General features: G+C 41.1%; 1 protein-coding gene across 2 annotated transcripts in view; it reads right to left on the bottom strand.

Annotated features, from left to right (window-relative positions):
* LOC135299001 (transmembrane protease serine 11E-like) overlaps positions 1 to 27446 on the bottom strand; it is a 43947-nt gene extending 16501 nt beyond the window's left edge. The window contains exons 1-7 of one of the 2 annotated variants that reach the window (XM_064417296.1): positions 27230 to 27446; positions 26117 to 26186; positions 25380 to 25918; positions 16832 to 16953; positions 16038 to 16156; positions 3643 to 3710; positions 314 to 477 (exon numbers count right to left, since the gene is read on the bottom strand). In XM_064417296.1, coding sequence (XP_064273366.1) covers positions 314 to 477; positions 3643 to 3710; positions 16038 to 16156; positions 16832 to 16953; positions 25380 to 25543 — 637 coding nt within the window. In that variant the 5' untranslated portion in view covers positions 25544 to 25918; positions 26117 to 26186; positions 27230 to 27446. The remainder of the gene's footprint in view (positions 1 to 313; positions 478 to 3642; positions 3711 to 16037; positions 16157 to 16831; positions 16954 to 25379; positions 25919 to 26116; positions 26187 to 27229) is intronic. The other variant, XM_064417297.1, reaches the window with a different exon arrangement.
* Between the last annotated feature and the right edge of the window lie 218 nt (positions 27447 to 27664).

The raw sequence follows: 27664 nt of genomic DNA, 5'->3' as shown, positions 1-27664 counted from the left end.
TTCCCCTTGTCATCCAAATATACTTCCTGCACTTTCAGGCTCCATGACAGTAACATAAAGTTGGTACTGCAGTTTGGAGGAAGGCTGAGGCTGTACTGCGAAATGACAAAGTAACTTCTCCCAGTTATCCATATTTAAGATATTTTTCAAAGATTTAGGGGGGTTTGCCGCTGATTTTGATCTAACTTAAGGAGCATGAAAGACTGTCATTCAAACACAGTAACATCAAAAGCTATGATCAAAAGGTAAAAACCAAATCCCATCAATCAGAAAATGGAAAGAATTACTTTTAAGAGAAATGTAATATACTTACTTGAGACGGTGGAAGATCGGACATTTATTCGCAGAGGCCCTGTGTATTTTCGCAGGCCCCTCCGTAAGATCTTTCCAACTCTTTCCCGCAGTGCTTCTCTACAATCCGTAGAGGAGAACCAGAATGTGAGCAAAGCCTCTGTCATCACACCATCAGTATCTGGGCTACAAATCAATGAAAGAGTCTTGTTACCTCCAACCCACTTCTGCATTCTTAGCTTTTATCTTAGCTCCTCTAGCAATGGCAATGTAACATAAAAGATTAAATACATCTTCAAACATTTGTAAGAAGAAATTTCCAAAAGAAATCCAAGAACGTTGAATGGTCAAATGCATCATAGGCTAGAAAGTGGCATGATGCTTTCTGTGAACAAATGGCCAATTTTATATTAGAGTCTGAAAAGCAGTCGCTGACTACACACCTGAGACAGAAGAGAGGAAGGATGAAGTGATCTGATTGCAATGAAGACCTGGATAAACAGCACTTCAGAAACATGAGGTAGGTAATTAGCAGTATCTACACAGACCTTTCAATGGCCCTGAACACAGAATAAAAATTTACAATCATCAACAAAAAGGACCTTTTTGGGAGGTGGGGAGAGACCGCACAACCTAATTCCACCACAGCAACCTCTTGGAGAATATTCCTAATAACCTCATGTTGTGCAACAATAAATGAAACAGTATATTTATTAAAGTCAAGGAGAGGGATGACAAAAGGGGCCTTTAACACCTCATTGAAAAGTTCAAGCAGCACACACATTGAGACACACAATTCCACAGATTTAGTGTAAGATCAGGGAAAGGAAAAGGGAGAAAAGTCTTGTAACAGGCTGAATTCACCTGGTAGTTGTATTTCATTTACCTTAAAGCATCAGATACTGCAAGAGATGGAATGATAGACTACAAACATCAAACTGACTAATCTGGCATAGTAAATCTTGCTCTGTACTTGCAGATGTCTTATCCCTGGTCATCACAAAGGGAAGGTAAGGACTTGCACCAGGAACCTTCTCTCTTGTGCCTCCTCCCACCTGAACCAAGAAGCAATGAGACACAAGCCACAAGAGATGAAATCACAGTTACTTCATACAGGGGAAGAACTAAAAGCATGTTGCTCTTTCTTTAGCAAGGAAAGGAAAAGAGAAGATATCCTAGTTATATCTCACTGTCTTGGAAATTTGTAACTACATAAAGGAAAAATAGAAGACAGACAGCTTGTACAGAACTCATGCAATCAGGCTTTAATCTTTGAAAGGAACATGTGCCAAATTGAAACAGACATTCCTGATATCGCCAGTGAAGGGAAAGAAAAGGCCACATGCTTTAAGCACGCCAAGGCATATAAGTGGTTTGTAGGTGAGCAGAAAGACACACTCTTTGCCTCAAGGATCTCATAATTGAGACTGAGAAGTTGTATGTGAACTTTTCAACAGACTGTTTTTTCCATTTGTTCTAACTTCAGCGTGATTGCCACTTTGTTTATTTTCCAGATATTATCTGATCCAACTGTGGGTGTTGCTCTGCATTTCTGAGGTGTTCCCTCACCTCTCCCCCCACTCCTCTTCCTGTGCTGTGCCACACTGGAATTACTGTATCAACTCTTGCAAGCAAACCACACCTCTCGAAACCCTCAGCTAAGTACTGCCCACCCTGATTCACTTATTATATAGCAGAGATCCAGAGCCAAGGACACCTCGTCAAGATTAGTATTGTCTTTCTCAGTGAGCAGTGGGCATTATTATTGATGCATCGCTTATACTGAGCCAAAAGATATGCACAGTCCTTTCCAAGTAAATTCACAACCATGACCCTGCTCAAAAGAACTTGCAGTCTGAGCCCTTGAAGAGGCACAAAGAGTGTATATCTGAAAAAGCAAACAAGCTTTGGCACATGCAAATCTTGCATCCAACACAGCAAACATCACAAGTACCTCAGTCTATTCTTGAGAAAAAGAAGTAATGAAAAATATCACTTATCCCTACATATTGGCCTCTCAGATCCCTAAATCACCCTGCCTATGCTTGCAACACTCTAGTCTGTATCAAAAAATATCCTTAAATCTACATTCCAATAACGACTTGTGTGTAACTAGGGATTAAGCTAAAGTAGAGGAAGAGGCAGGATGTCACAAACCATGGAAGAACAAAGAGGAGCACATTCACAAGGATTAGATCTTTAGATCTTAGTCTTGCAGCTTTAGTCTATGATTATGAAGGCATTCAAGGTCTATTTGCAAAGTGTTGGGCACTGTTACTCAGGAGCAAGGTCTTAGTACTACAATAGACAGTTATATAAAAAGATCATTTTCAGCACTTAACAGTGGTAAAAAAATCAAACATTACGTATTATTGGCAGTTGAATAGAGAGTAAAAGAGGAAAAAAAGCTCCACATTGCTCAATAATAATCTCAACTATGGGTCTGACCCTTTCATCTCAAAAAAGCAGGAACAGCAGACCTGAGAGATGTATGGAACAGGATGATAAGAAACAGTTTGAAATGCAAAGGATGCTGAGTAGACTGGGATTTCCAACTGAAAAAAAAAATTAAAAAGAGTGGATCTTATTGAGTACAAAAGAAAAGGGATATGATGGGAGTGTCCAGTATCAGCAATTGCATGGAGAGGAGGAGTAGTGATCAACTTTTCATCATGTCTTTCAGCAAGGAGCTAGGGGTCATTGAATGATCGGAAGAAGGTGGTTCCTCACAAGTCTCCTTCTTAAAGGACTGAGGTGCACAGATTTCAAGAGCCCAGGAGACAACAGACAAGTCCTTGGGAAATAATGTCACCGAGGGCTGCTAAACAAACCACAACCACTTCAAGAACTCCCAAGTGGTAAATACCTGGAGGCAGGGAGCATACCAAGAAGCAGTTATCACAGGTCTGTTGTGCTGCTACTGTTTCCTGGGCACCTACTTATCCCATTCTTAGAGCCACAATTGGGACTTTCTGAACCAGCACAGCCTGGTTTTACCTGACAAGCCCAGTGCAATAGCAATGCTAGAAATGACATCTGCATTATGGTGTAAGAAATAGTTCTGAAAATCCTTTTTGGTTTTAGATAGCTTTAGTTATCTCTGCTTTAATAACTAAAGCTTGCTCAGGATCTGAACACAAATTTGTTGGAATTTGGACTGACTGAAGGGTATCTTCTGCATTAAGATCCAAAGTAGAGCAAGGTTCAGAACCAGATTATGCTCAGCTAGGGATTATGCTTTAGTTTTACACACACACTTTACTGAATACATTTTACTGAATCAGATCTAGCTGGGCTTGGTGTACATTTAATTTTATCTCAGCTGCGTGCATTTATTATAATCTCACATACCTCACTCTGATTAAGCGTGAACGGATGTATTTTTTCCTTAAAATGGAATTGTAAAATGTCTTGTCGATCTGTTGAAAAAAGAAAAATATAAGATAACAACAAAAAAGGAGGGAAGTGGACATATTGCTGGAAGGAGCATTAGAAAACAGCATTCAGTAACAAACTCACAGGTTACAGAGCCAAGAAACATAATGCAGCCCAGCCTCTAGATAACATTTGTCACAACCTTTTCTAACCATTTCCCCTTTGACCTAAGGCATATCATAAAAAAGCAAACTGATTTTTTTTAATGTCCTATGGCTACATCAGTGTGCCACTGCAGTGCTGTCTTGACCTCTCGCAGGCATAATGAGAAATACATAAACATCCTTGGAACACACTGCTGCACTCTTCCAAAGCACAGCTTCCTAAAGACTGCCCACAGAACGGATACAGCATGCTGTGCTCTGCAGTGCACTCAGCCTCTCTTGTAGGGGCCCTTTCTGACACAGCATTTACCCTTGGTCTTATAGAAATCTATAGCAAAGCCACCAATAATTTCAAATTATTATTATTATTATATTATCATATTCCCCTATCACCCTTGTGATTTTCCACATGCTTGGACAATCGTCAAGCAATTCTCATCAGAAACTGGAAATTCAGGACTCCTAAGGAATCGATCCCCAAATAACATCTTTACCAGTTCCTGCTCAACTACATCCTGTCAGGATGTCATCTCAAGATTGCAGGATCGGTCTGAGGCAGCTCAGTGTGATATAACATGGCATGAAATTCTGCCAGGAATGGCTCGGGATCACTGAAGGATTAAGAAATAGCAGAGTCACTGGTGAGTTATGCAGCAACTCCTCCTACCAGCAAGACCCAGTAAATTGAACATATCCTGTAAACATCAAATGCATTACAGGAAAAACTGCACAGAAATGCTTTATACCATCATGTAAGCTGTCTTTTTTTTTCTAGTTTTTAGCCCTTAAAGACAGTCTATTTTAGCCATTCTCAAGATGTTCTGTTTTCCAAAGGAAAGGAAAAAATAGTGGTTCTCAAACTGTTAATATGTTGAAATATGTCAGATACAGAAACAAGTATATAAGCATGAAATCTGGGGATGATTCCTCCCAAGGAACACAAACCCCCTATTTTCCAGCCTTGGCTGTCACAAGATGAAGCTTCATGGCATTATGCAGGGATATTGAAGCAGAATAATTATAAGATGAAAATTGCACAATGATTATTTTAAGGTGATTTTAAGCATACATTAGTAAGGGAAAAAAGAAACATTTTAATGGTCATGCATTTAGCTGATGTTTTACCTTGCTCTTACTGGCAGTTATCTGCAATTAGTTTGGAACAGACAAAATTCTGTGGAAAAAGACATCTCAACTGCAACAAGCTGCTGTAGATATGCAGAATGCATTTTATCCTCTCACTTTGCAGACTGCAAGCTGCTACCACTGCATTTTATGATGCATCCAGTTAAAAAGAGTTTTATTTCCTATAACTCCACATCCTGTTCCACCACAATCTCCCCTGGTTACTGGAAGCAGCTGCCTTTAGACAAAAAAGGGAGTTTTTTTGCTTTTTTTTTTTATAATGATAACATTTGCTTATCATTTCTGTCACAGTGTTACCTGCTGCACCAGTGATTGTGTAAGCAGAAGCATGTGGCTGAGCAGCACTGCCAGCTTTGTGGCATGCAGTGGCATGTGCTATCTTCGGCTGCACTGTCTTTGAGAACTTTTGAGGTCTTTGGGACAGGGACTTCTTTGAGGAGTGCTTTGCAATCAAAAGAGAGCCTTGGGCTGGGCTGAGATACACCTCAAGCTGCTGCATTGCTAACAAGCACAGTGAAAGCAGAGGGACTTCCAGCTTGGGAGTGAAGAGGGCAGGAATTCACAATCCCTTGCAAGAGAGGGTTGTGTCCATTTGACATTCCCAAATCCTTTATCTCCTCCTGACAGCTGGATTTTCAAGATACCTTATTGTCTCAGATGTTAAGTGGTTTTGCTACACTTCTGCAGGAGATACAGGGATTCTTACTTCCATCACCCATTCTCTTTTGTATCTTTGTTACAGCCAAAGCAGCTTGTGTGACTGTGGTTTTTGTACTCCCAACATGTTCAGCTTTCTCCTTTTCTCCTCAGCCTGCACCACTTCCAAGGTGTTCCATACAGTCTGATTAGGAGCACCATGTGGTGCAGCATAGACAAAGACTTCCAGTGGTGGCTCACAAAACTTTTGTTTGTGCTTTTAACAAAAAGAATCTATGGAATCCAAACGCAACTAAACTATCACCAATGGACACTGTTTTGAGAACATTCAATCCAGAAGGCCTGTTAGTTATTTTCATGGGGAGAACAGGAAGCATATGATTTAAAATTATACCAAATCTGTGTTGCTTCCATTCTCTTTCACGCTTTCATATCTGGATGAGAAAGTAGACACTTTTTCCATTACACACTCTCACTAACTTTCCCACCCTTAAGAGTTGCCTTAGCACTACATCACCCTCAGACAAAAAAATAACTGAAGGGTGGCTTTGTTTTCAGTGAACCTTGCAGGGCCTTTAATACCTTCAAATGTGAGCCTTTTTACTTTTGCAATCTACTGTGTATTATCATGAAAGAAACACTAGCCAAACCTCTGCACTGTGGCCTGCTGCTCACCTGCTGATGAATTAACTTGGAAAATATGACCCAAATCTCTTCTTTCCTTCAACTATGATTTTGGTAACCTGAATTATTAAAAGTAATCTTTATATTCATACAGAGTTTATATAAGAGGAGAGTATGTAGGAAGATGCCGTCAGATAAAAACTTTCAGAGATTAATGTTCTGCCTTATATTTTTACAGTTCTTTTTTTGGTGAAGCCTTTCACACACCAAACAGAAAACATTTCTCTCCAGCCTGCTAATAGCTTTCTTTTCAGTTTGAGTCACAACCTTTGGAGCAGAAGCAGCTTGGACTTTGTCCAGTGACCATGTGTGACCTGGTCCTGCTTGCGAGAAGCATTTAAACTCATTTAAAATGTTTTGCTTTGATCACAGCCCCTCAAAAGTGACACTGTCATGACCAGATCCCTTAAATTCACCACTATTTAAGTGCATCTCACTGTTTTTCCTGGCCCTTGTCTAGCAGCATCTCAACTGTGACAGCTGTTGCTGCAGGCAAGGTCTATGAGCATTCTGAACCAAGTGCCAAGTCCTGCTCCTTTCAAGTGAGAAGCATTTTCCTGACAGTCGTTATTTAGAAAATTACATTTTTAATTTCCTCAGTTTCATTTCATACTCCTCAAACTTTTTACAACACTTCTCCCTATGCAGAACAATTTTCTTAGACAAAGTGGACTTTGTTCCTGAGTGCTGATCCATCCAATACAGTAACATATAGTGGCTAGCACCAAAGATGCAGTAAGAGGGCAAAACATTCCCACCTGTACAAACCCAGACAAAAAGGAAATTCTTCCTCGTTGCTTGTAGCCTGAAGTTGTTTTATACTTTGATCAACAAGACTTCTTTTCCTATTCTGTCTCAAAAAACTCCAGATCTCATCATCATGCTCTTTTTCTTGTGTCATGCCATGTTCAACCTTCTAAGACCCGTGAGCAATCTACTGAAATCTTTGTGATTCTTTTTGTAAAAATCTTTGTGATTTCAGAGTCACACAATATGTCCTTCCTCCCTGGGACCCAAAAATTAGCCAAGCCCTGGAAATAGGTCACGACAGGGATCCCATTGCTCCAGGGTAGTAGGAACTGACATGAGCTGGCCTTGCCCAGATGTGTGGCTGTGTCTGGAAGTGACCCAGCAAGGCTGGCTGTGTCAAGCCCTTGCTTTCTCCCACCACACACTGCTCTGCCACCGCACACTGCATCACAAGGTTTATCAGAAAGTTATCTTAAATCTAGTTTGACAGAACTCTCCTCAGGAATATTTGCTGAATGCACTGAGTTACTTGCATGGGATGTTCCAAAGCATCCAGTAGGCTTGGGAGCACAAAGCCTCTTGTTGCTCAATAGTATTGCTTTTTTGCCTGCTGCCAGTTTAGCCCTTCAACAGCTATCCTCATACCACATCCTTCCTCTTACCTCAGTAGCTACTTAGGATGTAAAGCCTATTATTATTGATATTTAAAGCTTTTTAACCATAAATAGAAATTGCAACATACCACTTGATTCAGTGACTCTCCCCAGTTTACAGCTCAACATGCTGAGACGCCTAGAGCTGACCATAATACAAATCCAGTAGCTGCTCCTTTGAGAACCTGACATTTTTAGTGCCCTGATTTCAGCTACGGGGTTGAGAGAGGACACAAGGAGAAAGACTGACAGGGACAGCAAAAAAAAAGCATGTGGCACTGTTCCAAACCAAGATGTGGACATCACACTCTCCTTGGAAACAGACATTCCAATTAATACCACAGCCCTACAGCCACAGTCCTTGCCTGAGGTGAAGAAAACAGACCTGAAGGAGAGCAAGCACAATGGTCCCCTTGCCTCCAGCAAACCAGAGGATCAGAATCCTTCCCATCAGAAACCACACACACAAGGACGGCAGGTCTCAAAGCAGGCAAGAGCTGTGTGATCCCAAACATCAGCAAATGGCAGCACAAACTCCTCACAGGGTTTATGCTAACAGGGCTGCTAAAGCTGAGGGTGAGTAAGCACTGCCTGACTGCCCTGAAATAAGGAGCTCAGCCGGATGGTTCCCAGAGGCCACATCTGCAAAAGAGGGATCATTGTCCTTGTACAATTGTCGTTCCTAAAAAGACTGGTCTTTCGGATAAAAGAAATTAAGAGGACTAATACATGGGATAACGTCAGGATTTAAAGTACCATGCTTATGCTTGGTGCAACCAATTTCAAAGGCATGTAATGACATGAGTGTTTCATTATATGTGTATTAGTGACAGCTGGAATTAAGGTCACCTAAGTATTCTCATTCCTACTCCCTGCTTTCAATTATCCATAATTAGCTTCCTAAAACTTTCACACTGCTATTAAAATTTTGTCCACTTAGGGGGGCGATTTCCAACTTTGGGAGAGAAAATCAGGTTTGAAGAGAAAAGCATCTGTGCCAATATCTAGAGAAGGGCTTTGTGGTTGGGGTTTTTCTTCTTCCCAAAATGACACGCTTTCCCCAGGAAAATTACCATGTGCATTCTGGGGGGGTTTTTTTTAAGCAATATTTAGAGGTAAGGAGCTGAAATAAAAGAGCAACCACCTCTCAGGAAAATAACAGGTTTGTGAAATCTAAGGGAGATTGTTGGTTATGTATTCAGCTTACAAGTGCCCAAATACCACCAACCACACAACTCCAGTATTGAATTTAGATTCCTCCTTTGGACAAAACCAGGATCTAAGCAGCCGCTCTCTTGACCAGCCAGATTTTGATCACTGGTTTGCATCTTGAATCACTTCATTGATATAATTACTTGCAAACAATGCAGTAATTCTGGATTGTGAGTCTATAATTAAGATAAGGTTCTACCCTTAATCACACACACTATCGATAGCTGTGCTTTGCTTCGTTTTGAATTCCTTTTTCCACCTCAGGTTCAGATCCATTCTCCTTGTGCACATTTGAGAGCTTTGAATGATGCATACTGGATCAGTACTAAAGTTACTTGTTTATTGAAGGTGAAGTGTGTAATGAATTTTCTGGATTTGTACATACATATTATAACTTCTGCTTTGATGAACCAAGGAAAAAAATGAAAAAGAAAAATCAACTTGTATGCCTTTTACCTGAGAAAATTGTATTGCATTAGTAAGTCAAAGAATGAAAGATGTTGAAGGATCACTGAATTTACACAGGAAAAAAAGTTGAATATTAGGCATATTTTTAATAACTAATGATTTCATCTTGAAAATTCATGAGATTTAGGTAGAGCTCACTGAAAGTTTGAGCTCTTACCGGTAATAAAAAGCACTAAGCCTTAGGTCCGTGTGCTACACTGTGTCAAGGCACACCAGCATTTAAAATGCTTTATATTTTCTTCAATATTTAGTTTCCTGTGCTAGTTTCTCCCATTTCCATGTGACCCATGGCAACAGGAAAAACTGGAAACAAAATTAAAAATGAAGAAAGCCTGCCAGTTTTTTAATCTATGCAGTATATACCTACACCAATGGGCTTTTTCTTCTTTTAATTTCAATAGGAACTTCTAAAAACAGCATCACAAGTGAGATGCAGGCATTTGCTGTGAGTTATTTCCTCTCTCAGAGTACAGCATTTCACCTATCTCTTCAGGGCCACACCTGTGTATGTACATACTGACAGTCAAGTGTGCTGTCAGCCTCTAATTCCAGAGCTAAACAAACATGTTGCCAGGCTGTCATCTTGGCCACTGATCCATTGCTGTTTCCCTCTTGACTGAATTACCATGGAAAATCCTTTCTGCTTTGCTTCTAGCTCCAGACACCCATAGAGGGCACCCCGATTGTACCACGCTAGTCCAAGGACAATGCTTCCTATTTGTGAGAATCATTCCCTTAAAACTAAGCTTATAAAGTGGAAGTTGTCAAATCCCCTAAATTTATTTTGGTACTTTTCTTCTCAAAATGTTCCTAAAATAAGTTTTTTTACATAGATAAAAGATTTTTTTTCTGATTTTACAATATTGTTTTTCAGAATTAAAAAAAGAGACTTTTTTAAAAGTCTCTGAAAAGTTAAATTTAAAAAGCTTAATTATTCTGGCTTTTGTACTATAGATGCATTTGTAAATAAAATTGCCTTTAATGATGAACAAGAAAATCTTTAATAAAATTTCTACTCTGTTCACCTCATATTGGTACTATGTAATTACTTGTGGGAACACATATGAAGCCTAGGAATGCTTGAGTTTAAATAGAGACTTCGATTTTAGATTTTGGGATCACTATCCATAAACACTACCAAATCTCTTTTGACATTTATTACATATAGAACATTCTTATTCAGTTTGGTCTCGGTGCTGAGAGACTCTGAAAAGTCCTTGGAAAAGTCTGGCTGCTGCAGATACCATAATTTCTGATTTGGCTAATTTGTATTAAATTTTCTTTTGGTTTATGGGCTAAGAGGGGGAAACAAGTGGGGGTTTTGCACACACAGCAAATGAAGCTACATCGTACTTGTAGATACCTGCACTTTTTTTGCTGTAAAAATGAGAGTCATGTTGGACTGCCTTGAGCTTCAGCATACTCCCCTTTCTCAGGGCATGTTTACTCATCATCTCTAAAATGATCCTCACAGTCTGGTCTCCCAGAACAAATATTCTTTAGGAGTGTTTCAAAAACCTGCTGCCTTGGGGATCTGCTCCTACTGAATCAACCTCCCAACCCAAAGACCATGAGGCACTGATGGAGCAAGCCACAGACTTTTGAGCTTTATCTAAACACCCACGTGGAAGGTGTGACAAACACACCTCATGCACAGTTTCACCCGGCTTTGCAGCTATGTGCTCTGAAGGGATTTGTATTTCACCACCCTCTCTCTCCCAAATTTACACACTTCTGCTCCCCAGGAAGACTTGAGTCACGTGTGACCCTAAAAGGCCAAGTGCTATAAAACAGTAGCCTCATCTGCTCACTCACCAGTGTTCTTGGTGTTTTCAGATAGGCTTCCTTGGAGTCCAGCTCTGATAGAAACCCTAATCAGAACTCTGACAGATGCAGATGTGACAGTAATCTGTTCACAACTTATAGGCTTCAAGATACTTCCCGATTTTGGGATGATGCAAGCTTGTCCCTGGGTATAAAGCAGAGAGCCTTTCAGTTACAAGCATCCTGTTGAAGGCTAACCCTTCCAGCAAACAGGGTTATCAGGTGTCAGAGCTGGGGGGAGGCAAGGAGGTGCATGGCACCTGCTTGCTCCTCTGTTTCTTCTCCACCCAATTCATAGTGAGAGATGTGTCTCAACAACCTCTAAAACCATCATCTGCCAAGGGAGAAAACTGCCTCCTTCCTCACCAGTTCCAGTAGAGGGACTCAGCAGTGAGCCCTTCAACCTGCTGAGAACAGGCATCATTATCAGAACTGTTGTGCAGCATTTTCCTGTGGAATCTCAAGTGCCTCTGCAATACCCAGTAGAGACATTAAATTAAACCCACACTAATTCAGCTCTATCAGATAGGACAAACTTCAAGAGCTGTGTTAATTAAAAACTTTCCCCCAACACCTGTACTTAAGGACATAGAAGATTCTCTTGTCACTTGAAGTAGCTGAAGCAAGACGTTTGTTTCTAAGGAGATGTCGTGGCACACAGTGCTGAGTTCTGAGGTGAAAATTACTTCATGAAATTCTGTTAATTCAATAGAAAGATTTGGATAGGCAGTAGTTTCCCAGTGGAAGCATCCAGGTATTGTTTTAATATAATCCCCAACCCCACTGCCCAGATCCGGCCAGTTAGTTCTGTGCTGGTTTCAGATGGTGGAAGGACAAGGGGGCAGTCCAGGTGCCTTCTGGATTATGAGACAAAAGGGGAAACCCACATCAGTCCATTCCATGGCTCAAGGCACTCCAGAAAGGAAAACAAACACCTCAACTCTCCCCCAGGCCCCCAGCCAGCTAAGGAGGGAGCCATGCTATGCTCACACCTGAGGAACATCCATCCACCCAGCTCACAGCCAGGCTTACCAGCACATGGGAGAAGGGCTGAGAAGGGAATGACAGGACAAAGCCCCAGAAGCTGGGAATGGTACAGAGTGCAGCACAAGATTCCACAGAGACACGTGGACTCCAACAGGGAGAAGCAGCCACACAGCAGGGCTGGGAACAGCTCTGGCCAGAGAAGGAGACAGGGAGATAACAAGGTGCCTGAGAAAGGAGAAAGGTTCTCCTTCAGGAGGGGAAAGCCCACCACTTCTAGGAGGAAGTATCAGAAATTTGTCATAGTGGCAAAAAAGAGCCAACAGGTACGTTTACAAACCCCTGCTAAAGGCTGATATCTTCTGTTGAGCAACCAGCCATGTACAAGGGATCACCTGCTGTGGCTGCTTGATATCCACTTCTCTCTCACAGCTAGAAACTTGCCAGCCTTCAGCTGAGACAACTTCCACTGAGATTGATGTGCTCATTTCAAGCTCTTCTGACTGCACATCCCCTTTCCTTGGGGTCAAAGATGACTTTCCTCACAAGACACAACACCCCTCCACCCTTCTTCCTGCACGCAGGGCAGTTACTGCAGCTGCCCAGAGTAGGCAAACTGGGATCATCCCAGTCACCCAGATCTATCTGATTGTCACAGCTCCCTCCAACTCTTTGGCATGGCAGAGAGGCTGAAGAAGCAAAGCTTAAAGCAGGGCCTTGGAAATCTCCCCCAGGATACTGTTGGTAAGAGAGTAGTTAGTGTCTCCAAGGCATTCTTGGGAAATCCAAAAGAATTAATATATTTTGTGGGAGAAGGAGAAGAAATCCAAGTCTGGTGAAGGAGTTGGAGAAAAACAGTGTGTAAAAGTTGTGCAGATGAGCCACACAATAAGTGAACCCACTACAAAATAGAAGCTCCTTGGAGAAGCTGTGACTGTGCCCTTTTTTAGTGTAAGAGGAGACAGTCTGGCACAGAGCATTTTAGCTTGGCAAGGGAAGAGGGACTGGTCCAACTAGAAAAGTGAGGAGGCTCTGGTAAGCTGGAATCTCTCTTTCCATAGTGGCATTCAGTCAAGTCTGATTTTTCAAGAGAGCACAAAGGAAACACTCACAGACACTTACAGGAAGCCAGTCAAGGAGCAAAGACCTTTCATCATCTGTTCCTCAGTCCCCCCAGCTCCACCCCAGAAGACAGTTTCCAGACTTTCCAGTCAGCCCTGAGATGTTGACTGGAGTACCAGCTTCATCAGCTCTCTGGCATGATCTGGCTGCATTCCCTCCCACCTTCAATGAGATAAGAGTCAGGAATGTTGTTCACACAATGGGTGTTACTATTCAAATCTGGAAACCAAAGCAAACATCAGGCATTTGCTGCAGGTCCCAAGGAAGTCACGATATGGCTTCCATATGGAAATGAAAACATTTGTCCTGGTGAAACCCCAGCTCTGAAATGAGCTCTTTTCTGGGTGTTTCTGGAGACAAATGAAGGAGGGCTTCATCAGGAAGGAGTCAGAGAAGGGAATACTTAGCAAGGAGTTGCACTAACTCAGGTAATTTGAATGCTTCTGATTATCAGAGATGATTCACTTCTGTTCACTTTGCACCAAGTATTGAGAAAGACATTGCATTTATCTGCATTGACTCACTGTTTCACAACACGAGCTTAAGGTATCGTTACTCCTATGACAATGGAAAGGCTTGGACATCCAAAACCAGCTAGGGAAAGACTGCAAAGGGCTTTGGTAAATCCAGACAAATTAGAAAATGTGATAAAGGACTCAAGTTTCTCCTCCTCTATCATAGTTGCTGTGAAGATGCTGAGAAGAAAAATGCAAATGTTTTGAGACAGCTGTCTGTCAAGATATCAAGAGGATACGTGTGTCTGGAAAGATTGCTTTGATTTTTATCACCACAAGATGAGTTTTGCTGTTATAAAATCACACTTACAAGGAACACATTGTCTCATTACTATATGGAGTTGCTTTCAATAAGATTACAGATAATTCTCAACATCATTCAACCTTGTTAAATGGAACACCTGGAACTAAAACCACAAAAAGCCAAACTTATGGCAGGGACCATTTACAGAAGCAAAGAATTCATAAAATTTGTGACAGAAACATAGAATTTAATGGCTGAATTAAGGACAGCTCTTAAGAAAAATTATAGGAATGAAGGAAAGACAGCACAGTTCTGTGTATGTTTGTTATGGTATTACTTATCAGGTACAATTAACATGCCCTGATATAATAGTTCTCACTGCTCAACCTGCACTGGTATTTACTGTCACTACTGTCAGAGCTGCTCAACACCCAGAGAGGAGATGGGGTTTCTAAAGCACTGGCTTCCATTCAAGCATCTAAATTGATAGCCATGTTCAGAGGAAATCTGATTGCATTGGACACTGTCTGAAAGTACTCCTTAGCTAAAATGAGTGTTTCTTTGCCAAAGGAGGCACATGTTTAAAAAAAATAAATAAAAAGGAATGGAATGGGAGGAAGAAATACAACTGTACTCAGTAAAGTGTTATTCCTCAGACTCCTTCTCAGTCCTTGCCTTCATTCCCCCTCAGCAATACACAGTGTCTTCTTGGTCAGGGAGAACATTCCCTCTCCAAGGTCCTATATCACAAGGTGAAAATTATTACAATTATTAGGCAATAGCTGTAAAGTGGTAGCACCTAAGCAAACACAGCTTGTGTAGGACTCTATACACATGGGATATGCACCAGAAGTACATCCTGGGAAATCTGGTCTAGGTCCCAGTAGACAAAGAGGGCAGAAAGAGAACAGACACATATAGAGAAGAGGACAACTTGACTAAGATCACTGAACTCCTCAGCAGTGGAGCTGTGAAGAGATGCTAGCACTGCCAAGTCACTACACAGCACCCTACTTCTGCAGAGCAATGTCCAGCACAGCTCACGTTCTGTTGTGGACAAGTGACATTCCCTAAATTAAATGATTGTGGGGGACAAAGCATTGTCCTAGTAACTGGGTATCTGTGCATGGGTTGCCAAACAGGAGGTAAGAGATATGCATCAGATTCTGATGAATGAAACACAAAAAGATACAAGCACAATCACATGCTTATTGCTGTATAGAGATGAACTCTGTAATTAGCATCTCTGGGGTAGTGTCCCAAAGAGAAAACAAGAAAGGAAATTGCAATGTGTCTATTTATTTCCATAGCTACTGTATGACTGAGAGCCACTCAGCAACCTCTGCTATTTGTAGGAGGGTTTCCCAACAAAACATACCAAAGGCGCAGGAAAAGGGCTTGTGTGTTGTTGTCTCAACACACAGCAACAGCCCAACAGGTAGAGTTCCCCACCCTGTAAAGGAGAGGGTGTAAAAGAATGCTTTCCTTAGAGACAATGGGACATAAATCACAAAACCAGGCTCAGGGCATGAAAAGAGAACACACACAAATAATGAGATTAGCTCAGCTGATTAGAGCCAAAAACACCAAGGCTGTGGGTTCAATCACTGTATGGGCATTTCACTGAAGAGCTGGAGTTGATGGTCCTTGTGAGATCCTTTCAGGTGAGAGTATTCTGTGATCCTACAATCAGTGATATAGGAGGAAGCTGAGATGATTTTAAATATCTCTTTCAACACTGCAGAGACAGAGAGAAGTGACAGGCTAGGAGATGCCGAGTGCCAAGTGCCTGGTGTGCCTGGTATGATCGTGCCTCTCCTGCTCTCCATTTCCCAGGTCTGGGGACTGAGGGTACACCAGACCCTGTGGTCTCCGAGTGTGCTGTTCACATTAATGACTCTTATTATCACACAGTCCTTAATGGAAAGGCACAATGATCCAAACTTACCAGTCTCTCAACCCTCTCGCTCAGGTCTCTAAACCTTCCTGAGGATTGTCTGGAAAATTCATTATTGTACCGGATGTTGGTGATTTTTACATTGGCACTGTAATAGAACAGCTTCTGATCTGTAAGGGAAAGAAGAGGAACAGGCAATACTCAAAGTACCAAGATGAATGAACTTTAGAGAAACACCTGGCACCTAACACCTAGGGAGTGGATGGGCCTTCAGCTGTATCCAACCCGTTCAAGTACTGCTTCCAAAAGCTAGTAATAATCACTTGATTTGGTTAGGTGATCTAATCCAAGTTTTCCCAGCTGTGACATTTCTGGCCAACCAACAGAACTTAGGGCTCACACGGAATCACAAGCTGCACCTTGCTGCTTAGTTACCTTCCTTCCTGGCCTGTCCACTCAACACCAAGCCCTGGCAGGAAGCTGTGAGTGATCAGAGAAAGGGAACAGAGAAATACCCCAGAGAGACATGCAGAAAGCTCTGTCTGCCGCTCATGTAAGGGAGACCAGACACTTGTGTATTGACTTCATCCCAAAAGTAGAAAAATGAGAAAAATGTGAAATGAGTGAAAGTAAATGAAAACCAACAGAAACCACAGCCCTAAATCACCCTGCACCACAGGAAGTGTTCCTAGGAGATCTGCAAAGATGCTAAGTGAGGAAGGAAAGAGAGCTCTAGAGAAGCAAGTGTTTTTCCCTCCAAATAAGCTTTAGACAGACTGGTGAAAACTCATAGCATCATCTGGCACAACAGGCACAGAGGAAATGATACGTTATGCAAAACTTACCATATGCCAGAAAATAAACTAGGAGACCAATGGTGATTGCTGCTGCTACTGCTGTTCCAATAACGATTACAGCAATTTTCCAGGGCTCAAGATGTCTTATTCTAATGGCTGACTGATGAATTCTGGGGAAAAATAAGAACAAAGGGAGATTATTAAGAGATCCTTTTCTATTTAGCCCCCATCTCCCCCCCAAAAAAATTAAGCTAAAATTTTTTCCTTCAATATTAGTTGATTCTTCCCAGCAGTACAAATTGACTTCTCACCCAACACCCTTGAACATGAAACCATGACAAAAGACTATTTTGAAATAGGTGTTGGGATGTGCTAGAAGTCAAAGAACACAGATGGGTTTGACAGTTTTAGGTATGATTAGGGCCAAATCAAATAGGAGTCTTACTAAGATTCTCATGTGACTCCCAACTAGAAATTTGCAAGACCAAAACTTGTTTTTCAGCTAGGTGAACTTTCATACAGCAATGTATCCAGCTTTCAATTGGTTAAGCAAATAATTTATCAGACACACTGGAACCTTTGCTTCCAAAACTGCCTTGTACAGTAAAATTGGGAAAAAGCACCCCATACTTTGTATAGTACGTATCTATACATTATTCCAGCTGCTCAGTCCACTTCAGCCTTCAAAACAGAGCTGAACAAAAAAGAGAAAGAGATTTCAGAGGTCCAGCCTAGGTTTCCTGCCTTATTCAGACTGAATCTAAACACAAAGGCAAATACTGCTTTAAGCAGTATTTGCTGAAGTGATGGAATGACAGGGAAGGGCAAAGACATGTGAGTAGGATTCTCACCAGAGGCTTCTCTCTGCTATGCTCTTGATTACATGGGTACTAATCCAAATTAACTCATTAGAAAAGCCAATGGACAGTCAGTGTGATTTAAAAAAAAAAAGCCCTGAAAAAAAGTTTGTTACAGCAAATTATATCTTTGTCTCTAAACTCAAAGACTCCTTAAGAACCTTAAAGCCATTTTTCTATTATCAGCCATTACAAAACACAGAACAAGGAGCCACTATTTTTGGTAAAGAGTCCTTCATTCTGTTTCACACACCTCACTCATGCAGACATGCACACCTGCAGGTTAAGGTGCATCCCACCTCAGAAAAGCAGGCTGCAGGGATCTTCCCCCCAAGGGTGTGAGGTCCCACATACAAAGTACACACAGCTCACCCCCAGAGCACACACCTCATGAGCCAGAAGTTTAAATACATCCAAATAAGTTGAAATAATTGCAAGTGACCCCTGCAGCTGTGTGCAGGAAAGGGACAGCAAGCAACTGTGCATGGCTCATAAATAGAAAAGCAGATGCTGATATTTCATTTGAATTCCAGTGAGATGCCTTACAATTACAATCTTATTACTTTGGCTTGGAAAACAACTGACTCAGGCCAAATATCCTGATACGTGATTGAATGAAAATGGGAGTAATAATTTGTCACTTGGATCTGTTCTGACTTGTTCTGCATGTCCTATTTAGTGTTCCCTTCCCTCCTGCTATCCTGTATAACAGCCATTAACCTCTCATCAAGTTTGCGTCAAAACTCATTTGTGACTCCACAGCAAGAAAAAAACACCCCCAAAATGCCAGACAAACAAAAAACAACAACCAACCAACCAGCCAACCAAAAAGACCCCCAAAAAGCAAAGACTGAAATTGAATAGTCCTGTTAACAGTTCAGAGATGAGCACCTCCAAAATTATTTCTGAGACTATTGTATGAAAATTGCCTTAAAACTTCAACTGGAGAAATGAAAAATATAGAAGTATAAATAGTCAGGACTCTACCTCACTAATAAGAATATTTCTAAGTTGTAGCTTTTAGGTGAAATCATAAAGTCAGTGGTGAGTTCAACATGCATTTGTTGTTTTATGGTTTGTTGGAGTTTTTTTCCTTCACTCTAGGTAATAGTCTTTTGCATGGCCTAAATGCTTTGCAAGTGTGTCTATTATGTTTGAAATTAAACTAAGTTACAAGAAAAGCCAACAAAACAAACACAAAAGTGCATTTAATTTAACCTACCCTTGTCTTCTTGTAGATACTCTCATTTAAAGAACAGTTGTCTTGATTAGGCTGCACAGAAGGAAAACACTTGGAAGGTCTTTCAGCTGTAATGATCCTGGCATAACCTCAAACCAAAATGCTGGGTTGGAGAAGCCCATTTGAAAGGCTGAATGCCACATCTGCACCACAGTAGGGTGAGCCTGGAGAAATTACTGCCTATCATATCAGTGAAACAGCAGTTTCAGATCAGAAGTAACATGGCTAGGACACTGTTAAAAAGAGTACTATAAATTTGAAACCTTCTCAGCAGTCTCTGGTATATAGTGTAAAATTTTTTGTAACTCTTATTCTTTATTTCTTCTATTTCAAGTTCCATGTCATCATTAACAAACAGAAGCCCCAGTCCACAACAGTTACTCACACATGTAATTTTACTCACACTACATTGACTTTCACCTAATTCACAAAGCCTGTTTGAGAACATAATTTCAAAGACATGCAGAGGAGTTTCAGCTCTAAACTGAATTTCCTCAAACAAATTCATCTTAGAAAGTCACTTAATAGGGGAAGGAGGTGCTGTTTGGGATTTGGATGTCTTTTTTCTTGATTTTTATCTTAAACCTTCCCCCTTCCTTTAATATATAAACAAGAGACAGCTGTTAAATTTTATCCTCCACTCCTAATTTCTTTTAAAAATGAAAATTGGTTTTAAAAACAAAAGTTATTTTTGAGCAAAATATGCTTAGTTAGGCTGTACCATCTGGACCAACATTTTGAATAGACAGGCTGCAGACTAAGAGGATTTCTAATCCAGGTTTTCAAAGATACCTGTGAGACAAACCCAGAAAGATTATTGAACAGATAATTTTCTATTCCCATTAACTTTGAACTTTATTACTGCTTTGCTGTACCTTCTAAGGTTCATTCCTCAAAAATTGATTAGTTTATCTATGTCCCACTGTGTAAACTTAACAGCACTTACAGGGATTCAGTACACACAAGAGAAAATAGTTATTTGCCAGAACAGTTATTGTGCCGGAACTGAAACAACTGAGATCCATGTGATGACCTGTCAGGGCTTGAACACTCTGGTGAGAGATGATAAAAGTTCAACACTGTGAATTTATTTTTCTCAGACCAAGAGCCAAGCAGCCTTTGCTTACTCCATGGGAGCTATGTGCTCAAAGCAAAGGCACAGGCACCGAAATGCACACTAAGATTAAAAACACTCCAGCTGGGAAAGTCACTGAAGTCCTCCAGAGCAGAAGTGGAAATTTTATGCCTGAACCAAATACCTGAAGATGAAAGCTCCCACTGACCTCAGAGGGCTTTCTGACAAGGTCCCTTCTGCTTGCAGCTCCCTGTTCCCCAGGAATTCTGCTTTTTCCCAGGAAACTATATCTGTGCAGTAATCTTAAATGCCCTGCAAACAAGGACTGGATTTCATCTCTTGACAGAAGACTGCCATGGATTAAGATTTTCCAATGAGGAAAAGGAGTGAAATACTTGCTGGCAAAGAGAAGCAACAAAAACTGCCATAGAATTGTTTACACTGACATAACAATTTTACTTCTTTGTCCTCTCTTGGTTTCCTAGTAATTCCCAACATTGTCTCCGCTTTTTCAACTGAAATTCAGCTGACATTTTCCCAGAAATACCCACTGAGACCTTTCCTGAACAGTGGTCTGTGATTTGGAGCCCTGCATTCCATACTTTGATTCCTTCACATCATACACAAAGAAGCTTTTCAGGAACCTTTTCCTCAACAAGGAGCTCACACCAATGAATGCAGAGCCAGAGGGATCCCTCCTATTATGCATAATAGAAGGCATAAGAAGGACACAGTTAATTATGTCTGACTTTTAGTAACAGAAGAGTATCAAAAGAAAAATGTTAGTCTCAAAGGAAAATTTAAATTATTGCTTAATATCCTTACTTGGGTTTTTAAGGATGTTTAATAAACAAATTATTAAACATTGCATTAAATAAATCATAAATGCACTTGAATCACTGCAGCCTGAAACTCTTAGGTTATAGAAGAAATTAGTATCTTTTACCTACTGAAATTTAGATTCACTTCTTGCAAAGAAGCAGAATTAAAACTGCCATCTAGGAGTCAAACTGGCTGCTTCAGAGGAAAAGCCTCCAAGGTTTTCCTCACCAGGGCTGGAAGCACATTTGGACACCAGTGGGAGACCTCCATTACTGCAGTGAGCTTTGTGTCAGAGGCAGTGTCCAGCTAAGTCAGCATGCTCCAGGAAGGAGAGCACAGGCTCTGCTTTGGCACGCACCCACTGGCAGTGGCTGCTCAGGAAAGGTGCTGACAGGACAGGCTGATGAAAAGCCAAACCCAAAACAGTCACCTAGAGATGATTTCTTGTGGGCTATTACACGTCCTCTGTTTTCAGTCCTTCCTATAAGAGAGACATGCTTAGATCGACAAAATTTCACCGCTGTTTTAGGATACATATAGTACCTATCTCTTAAGGTGCTTTCAGAAAAAAAAAAAATATAAAAATCAGTACAGCAGTAGTTGTAATATTACATTACAATGCAGAGTAATATACAAATACACAAACAGTAGGACAGTGATGTGCTTCAATTTGTTTACTGAAATAAATCTCTTTACTGGTACATGAAAGCTATACTTGCTATCATTCCCAAGGAGCTCTGCAAGTCTGATACAGCTCTTCTGCTGGTGTGCATTGTGACAGCTTATGTGGACTCAGAATCTGACCTTCCTTTGGTCATCCACCTTCCTTTGTAGTTTAAATGCTTATATTTCTGGATAATAATATCTACTCCTGTGCTTTGTACTTTATGTCCTGGTTTTGACTGGGATACAGCTAATTTTCTTCTTAGTAGCTGGTACAGGGCCATGTTTTAGGCTTAGTGTGAGAATATTGTGGGTAACACAGTGGTGATTTAGCTGTGGCTCAGTTGTGCTCACTATCAGTCGAGGACTTTTCAGTTTCCCACACTCTGGCAGTGAGCAGATGTGAAAGGAGCTGAGATGAAGCATGGCCAGGACAGCTGACCTGAACTGGCCACGGGATATTCCATACCACAGAGCATCATGCTCAGTATATAAATGGGGGGGAAGATTGGTTGGAAGGGGCCATTCCCTGCTGTAGCATGGGCTGGGTATTGGTCAGTGGATGAGCAATTGTATTGTACATCAGTTACCTTTATTTGTATTTTTTTGTTGTTCCCTCTCTATTATTAATATTAATAATTTCAATTAGTAGATTGCTCTTATGTCAACCTCTTGGGTTTTGCCTTTTTTTCCCTAAATATCCTCCCCATCCCACGGGGATGGGGGTGATGTGGGTGGGGTGTGAGTGGCTGCATGGCACTTAGCTGCTGTTTGAGGTTAAACCACAATATATAATAAACAGTTGCTAGGCTAGGTAGATAAACAGTGAAATGCTGTAATCTAGCAATGTATTTTCACTGAACAGAGATGGACAAATTTCTTCATGGGAAAAATGCTGCTGAAATTAGAGAAAGCTCTTTAGACAGGTGGTTCAGCCGATATTGAAACCCCAGGCAACTCTCCAGTGGCAGAGAAACTGGATAATTTCTGCGTTCAATTCTGTATAAAATCTGTCTCCCTGTTATGACCAAATCTGTCCACAGACTACATGAAGCTTTCAGATTGTCCTGTATCAGAAACATGTCAAATTAAGCCATCCCAGGCTTTGTGGTAGCTTGGGTTCATTCAAAAGGAGGGTCTGTATTTAACAAAAAAACATAATCATGGAAGGAGTATGTGGTGGAAGCAGAATCCCTTGATTTGCAAAGCTTATGCTGACCCAAAATGCCCAATCACAAAGCTGCATGGCAAAAATCAATAAAGGGAAACACTTCTAAAACACCCTCTAAAAGGAACAGCAGAGGCCAGAAAAGCTGGGATTACACTGGGGCTAGCTCAGGGAATGAAGATGACAAGATTTTAAGGCTCAGGAGGAGGTCTTGTCTCATTCTAGTTTTCTTGTCTTAAATGGCCAGAAACTGAAGGAAATCAGCAAGGAAAATATCAACGGTTCCAATTCCATATGAGTCAAATCAGGTGTGGTCTGTACCAAAAGCAAAAGTATTCCACTAGGGTTTCCTGAATTCAGGATCTGCTCTGGGACAAACTGAGCAGGATAGGTTTCTCTTTGGCACCATGCAGGAACCACATCTGCCTGCTGCAATAATCGAGGTAAACTCCCACTAATGCCAGTGGCACATGAGTGTCCTTGCACCAGGGCTGGCATCTATTTCCTGCTACACCTCGGCAGTCTGTAATTTGCATTCATTTTGCCCACCTACTGCATGACAAATTGGTGCAAGTGGCACTGCATTTCCACCTGCATATTCACTTTTAGCCTGCCCTATACGACACAGCCACTCTGCCCCTCACCCTGCCAGGGCACGAGACCTTCACAGGGAAGCTGCAGAGAGGACACTGCACCTGCTGCCCAGAGAGCAGGACACAGCACAGCCAGCAAGGCTGTCTACTCCACCCAGATTTCCTCAGCAGGTTTGCTTCCTCAAGGATTTTACAGAGCACACGTAATGCTTTGTAAAAGCTTGAAATGCTTTGAAAAGTGGCATCTTGGAACTGGGTAAAGCTGCCAGTGAAATCCACTCTTACAAGGGACTAAGGCAGAGGAGGATGAGCTCAAACAGCACAGCTTACAGCTCCACACTCAGGTCCACATCCCTGCCCAGCAAAGAACTCTGGTTACACAGGGGCTTTGATTAAGACTAGGCAGTTTTCATCCCTTCCCAAATATGTAAATATCCAACACAGATTTCCCCCAATGTACTTTAGATTTTATAATAATTTAAACAACCATTTAAACAATTAAATCCTTTCCTAAATAGGAAGCAGCCAAACTGTACTCAGAGGTTATTTAACTACCCTCTAGCACACTGTCACTAAAATTATTTATACCACTGCTGATATCACAAGGACATGGCAAGTAGATCTACATCCAACTAGAAAAAAAAAGGCTTTTCAGTTCTGTTAGGTAGAGAACTCACTTTTAGTTTTCCCTGCTTATGTAACAAACACAAACTGATAATCACAACTGGTGGGGATTTCTTCTTTACCTGACAGATTGAGTAGCATATATTTTAAGTTATGGATATTAAATGGGGCAGAAAATCTTTTGGTATTGAGCAGGGTACTACTAAGCATCACTACTACTTCATCCTCTCCTGACAAAGTCAAGATTATTGACTAAAATGATATTGTTTCCACAAAATGAGAACAACACTTCAGTGGGCACAAATAATAAGTTTTGTCCATCCAGAAACAATGTTTCTATTTCAGTATGCCCTGAAATTATTTTAAAAACCTAACTTTTAAAAATACTGAGGATGGAAAAATAAGTAGTATCTTGCAATCATCCACAGCCAGTTGCCCAAAGCAACACAGAGAGAAGATTAATGTAGTCTTTAACAACTACACAAAAAAATTCAACCATCCCCGCAAATCATTAGGATTTTTTAAATAATTCAATTTATTTTTAATTTTGTCCCTGAGGTCGTACATTTAAGCTTCATCAACTGCTGAGACAACAACAAAAACATACACATGGGAGACTGAGCATTCCCCTATTGCCATATGAATCCAGAATCCAGTGAGTTAAACAGAAATTACAAATTCCAAGATGTTTCCTGTACATCTAGAACCCAATCACTGTTCTGACCCAAGAGACAATGGTAGAGTGCTGCACCTGGAAGACTTATTTTTGTAAAAATACTCTGAACTTTCCAGAGCTGTCTGAAATATTGTTACAGTAAAAAAAAACTAAGGATATCCAGCATCTCTCACTGCCTAAAATACTTTCTGATGCAAACCACCTACTCATTGCTCCCTAAAAATCATGGCTTCTTCATCAAAATACAAGGGATAAAACCAGAATGATGAACACCTATAGTGTTCCCCTTATGTAGTTGTGCTGACATCACTTATTTAACCAGGATTTTCTGCGGGATTTGGGGGAAATAATATTACAACTACAAACCACAGGTTTTTCAAAGATCATGTTACTAGCACTTCATTTTGACACAAAGGGCTTCATGGTTTCTACACTGCTGCAATAAAAGCCTGCTTCAGGCAGCTTAAGATGACCAGAAGGAAGAAAAGTGTCAACCTGATATCATCTTTCTAAACAAACAGCAAATCATTGTACTCCTGGCCATGCTAGAGAAGGATTTCCTTCTGCATTTCTCACTCCAGCCACATTACTCTTTTCATCCAGACCTCAACCTCCAAAACCACCCTTTCATCCTGCAATTTCCTCTTAAGCTTTCCCTCTGTTTGTCATCCCTTTTCAGAATGCACATTTCAAACAGATCCCAGGTCGAAAAGCGTGAAAGAGGCATAGATAGAGCATTGAGCAGCAAAGCAAAGAGAAAAACCAGATTTCTCCTCCAGATCTATGTCCCTGAAGCCCTAAAGCTTTCCCACAGACAGCACCCTTTACCACCATTACCCCTCCAAATTAAACTTGCCAGGTTCAAACATGCCACCTACTTTTGAAGATCCCATGGCAGGTCCCGGTAGGCCTGGTAGCCTTTCTGCCCACCAATGAAGGCTTGGCTAAAGTCTGGGCTGCGCAGAGAATGGTGCTGGAAAACGCAGGAGTCGCATTGACTGGTGTGACGGGAAGGGAAAGCTGTTGAATGAAGATCCTTCATTGAGGCACGGTTGGCGCAACACCCAGCACCCTGTGGGTTATTGCAAAATGAGGGAACGAACTTCAGAATAAAAACAAACAGAGGTAAGCATGGAGTTGATAAGGAGACTGCAACCTTCCGATCAGCTCCGCATCAAAGAGCTCCCCAGGCAGAGATGGAGTGAGCAGATAAACCGGCCCAAGCAAGAAGACTTGTTCTTCACTACAGCGGAACAGGAAGTGCGTGAGATTTCCCTTTTCCAGCACTCCCTTTCTGTCCAGTTTTTATCCCTACAGCAGGCCTTGCCCTCAGTGGCTGCACCTTCTACCACATGCTCTCTGTAAAACCCGCAGCAGAGAGGCACCACGCTGTCCGCGACGATAAGTCACTTGTCTTCTGAGAGAGCCAACACAGAAACAAATATGGACAAAAATGGCTTGGTCAGCCAAGCCTGATCTACCTCGGTGCTCACTCATCCACAGCTGTCCTGGACTCCCTTGGCATCAGGGGCAAGACAACTATAAGTATCCAGCCTCCTAATTACATGTTAGTCATTTAATGGTTGGCATAACCCCGCCTGTGGAAAATGCTTACTCTGTGAAAAGGGCCACCAATCTCCTTGGAATTCCCTTCTCCCAGCACAAACGTGATTCTTCAGAGCCATCTGGAAAGGGAGAAAAATGGAGATTCACTAGTGAGAAAATGTGCATTTACATCGAAAATTGAAAATCACAAAGAAAAAGTAAAAAAAAGCAAAGAAAGCAAATCTGTTTTATGCTGTTTGATGCACTTGCATTTGTGCCAAAAAGCTTGAAGCATTTGGTATTCCCATGAAGTCTCAAGATTTCAGTTATTTTTGTTGGAACATTCACTCTATTCCAGAAACAGCCTCAGAATAAAGGGAGGGTAGGAAAGAAAAAAGGCAAGATGAAAATTTGAGTAAAATTTTACCAAAACATACCAACTCATTTTCCATCTTTCCCCAAAGTTATCCATTCACAGGCATTTCAGTGCAATTGGAGGATCATCTGGGCAGACTCTTTTGAGGACTGTGGGAAAAGCTGATCACTGCTAAACAGCATCTGCTGTTTCTGCAACACTGATTTTTTCATTTGCTTTGATCAAATCAAAATTGGGGTTTTTGGCTTCTCCGAGCTCCCTGTGGAAAGGGCATTGTTGCAGTTGCCTGCCTTACCTGAGCCTTTACTGACTGAGGACACAGGTACCTGTCAAGCATTAATATCCTCCCTGGGCTGTACCTTCCATTCCCACCACCCACCCTGTTATTTTCCTGTTCAAAGTTAGTAAAACTCTAAAAAGATTATGCACAAAGGATTCCCTGCTCCACCCAGAAACACACACATCCCCACAGGAGCTCAAGCACTTGGAGTGATGGAGATTGATTACAAATCAATTCAATGCAGGAGTCAAGAAAATACCTTAGAATTCCTTGTTGGGGTATTTTTCCTAGGTTTTTTTTTTTCCATTTGTTTGTTTGGTTTGTTTGGTTTTTTTTTGTTTGGGTTTTTTTTTTTTTTCTTTTTTCTTTTTTATGCTAGGAAAAGTGCTTGCCCTGGAAGATGCAGAGAATTCTCCCTGATGTGTGCAGAAGTTCAGTGGCAAACTCTGACCACCTGGATCAGGTAAAAAATGTATTACAGGAGAAGTAGGTTCTAGAAAACTGCTAGATTTTGAGACATCATTTACCTGAAATCTTGAGCCCTGAAACAAGGATGAAAAACATTCATTAGAATTGCAGATGTTTTCAGGAAGTAATTCCAGAGGAAGGGAATTGGACAATAGATGAATGAACTTCTGGTAGCTTTCAGATCACACTAGGACAGACTATTCCTGTATGAAATAACAAAGATATTCCTAAAAAATTATTTCATTTTCTTACAATCAAGAATATTTTGCAACCTGACTAATTAAACTTTAAGTAGGTTGCCTTTGTTTGCAAATTAATTACACATTAAAATGAACTGCCCTGCAAAACAGTGTGAAATAAGGAAATACACTTGCTTCTTTCAGATGATGCAAAATCAATTTACACATACCTGTGCCCCAGGAACAATGGTACAGACAGACCAAGAAAAGACAATAATTAAGAAATAATTTTCCTCACAATAAATTATCAAGTTG

Source organism: Passer domesticus, chromosome 4, assembly GCF_036417665.1.
Source record: "Passer domesticus isolate bPasDom1 chromosome 4, bPasDom1.hap1, whole genome shotgun sequence".
Lineage (NCBI taxonomy): Eukaryota > Metazoa > Chordata > Aves > Passeriformes > Passeridae > Passer > Passer domesticus.
This window is presented reverse-complemented; position numbering and strand designations above follow the sequence as displayed.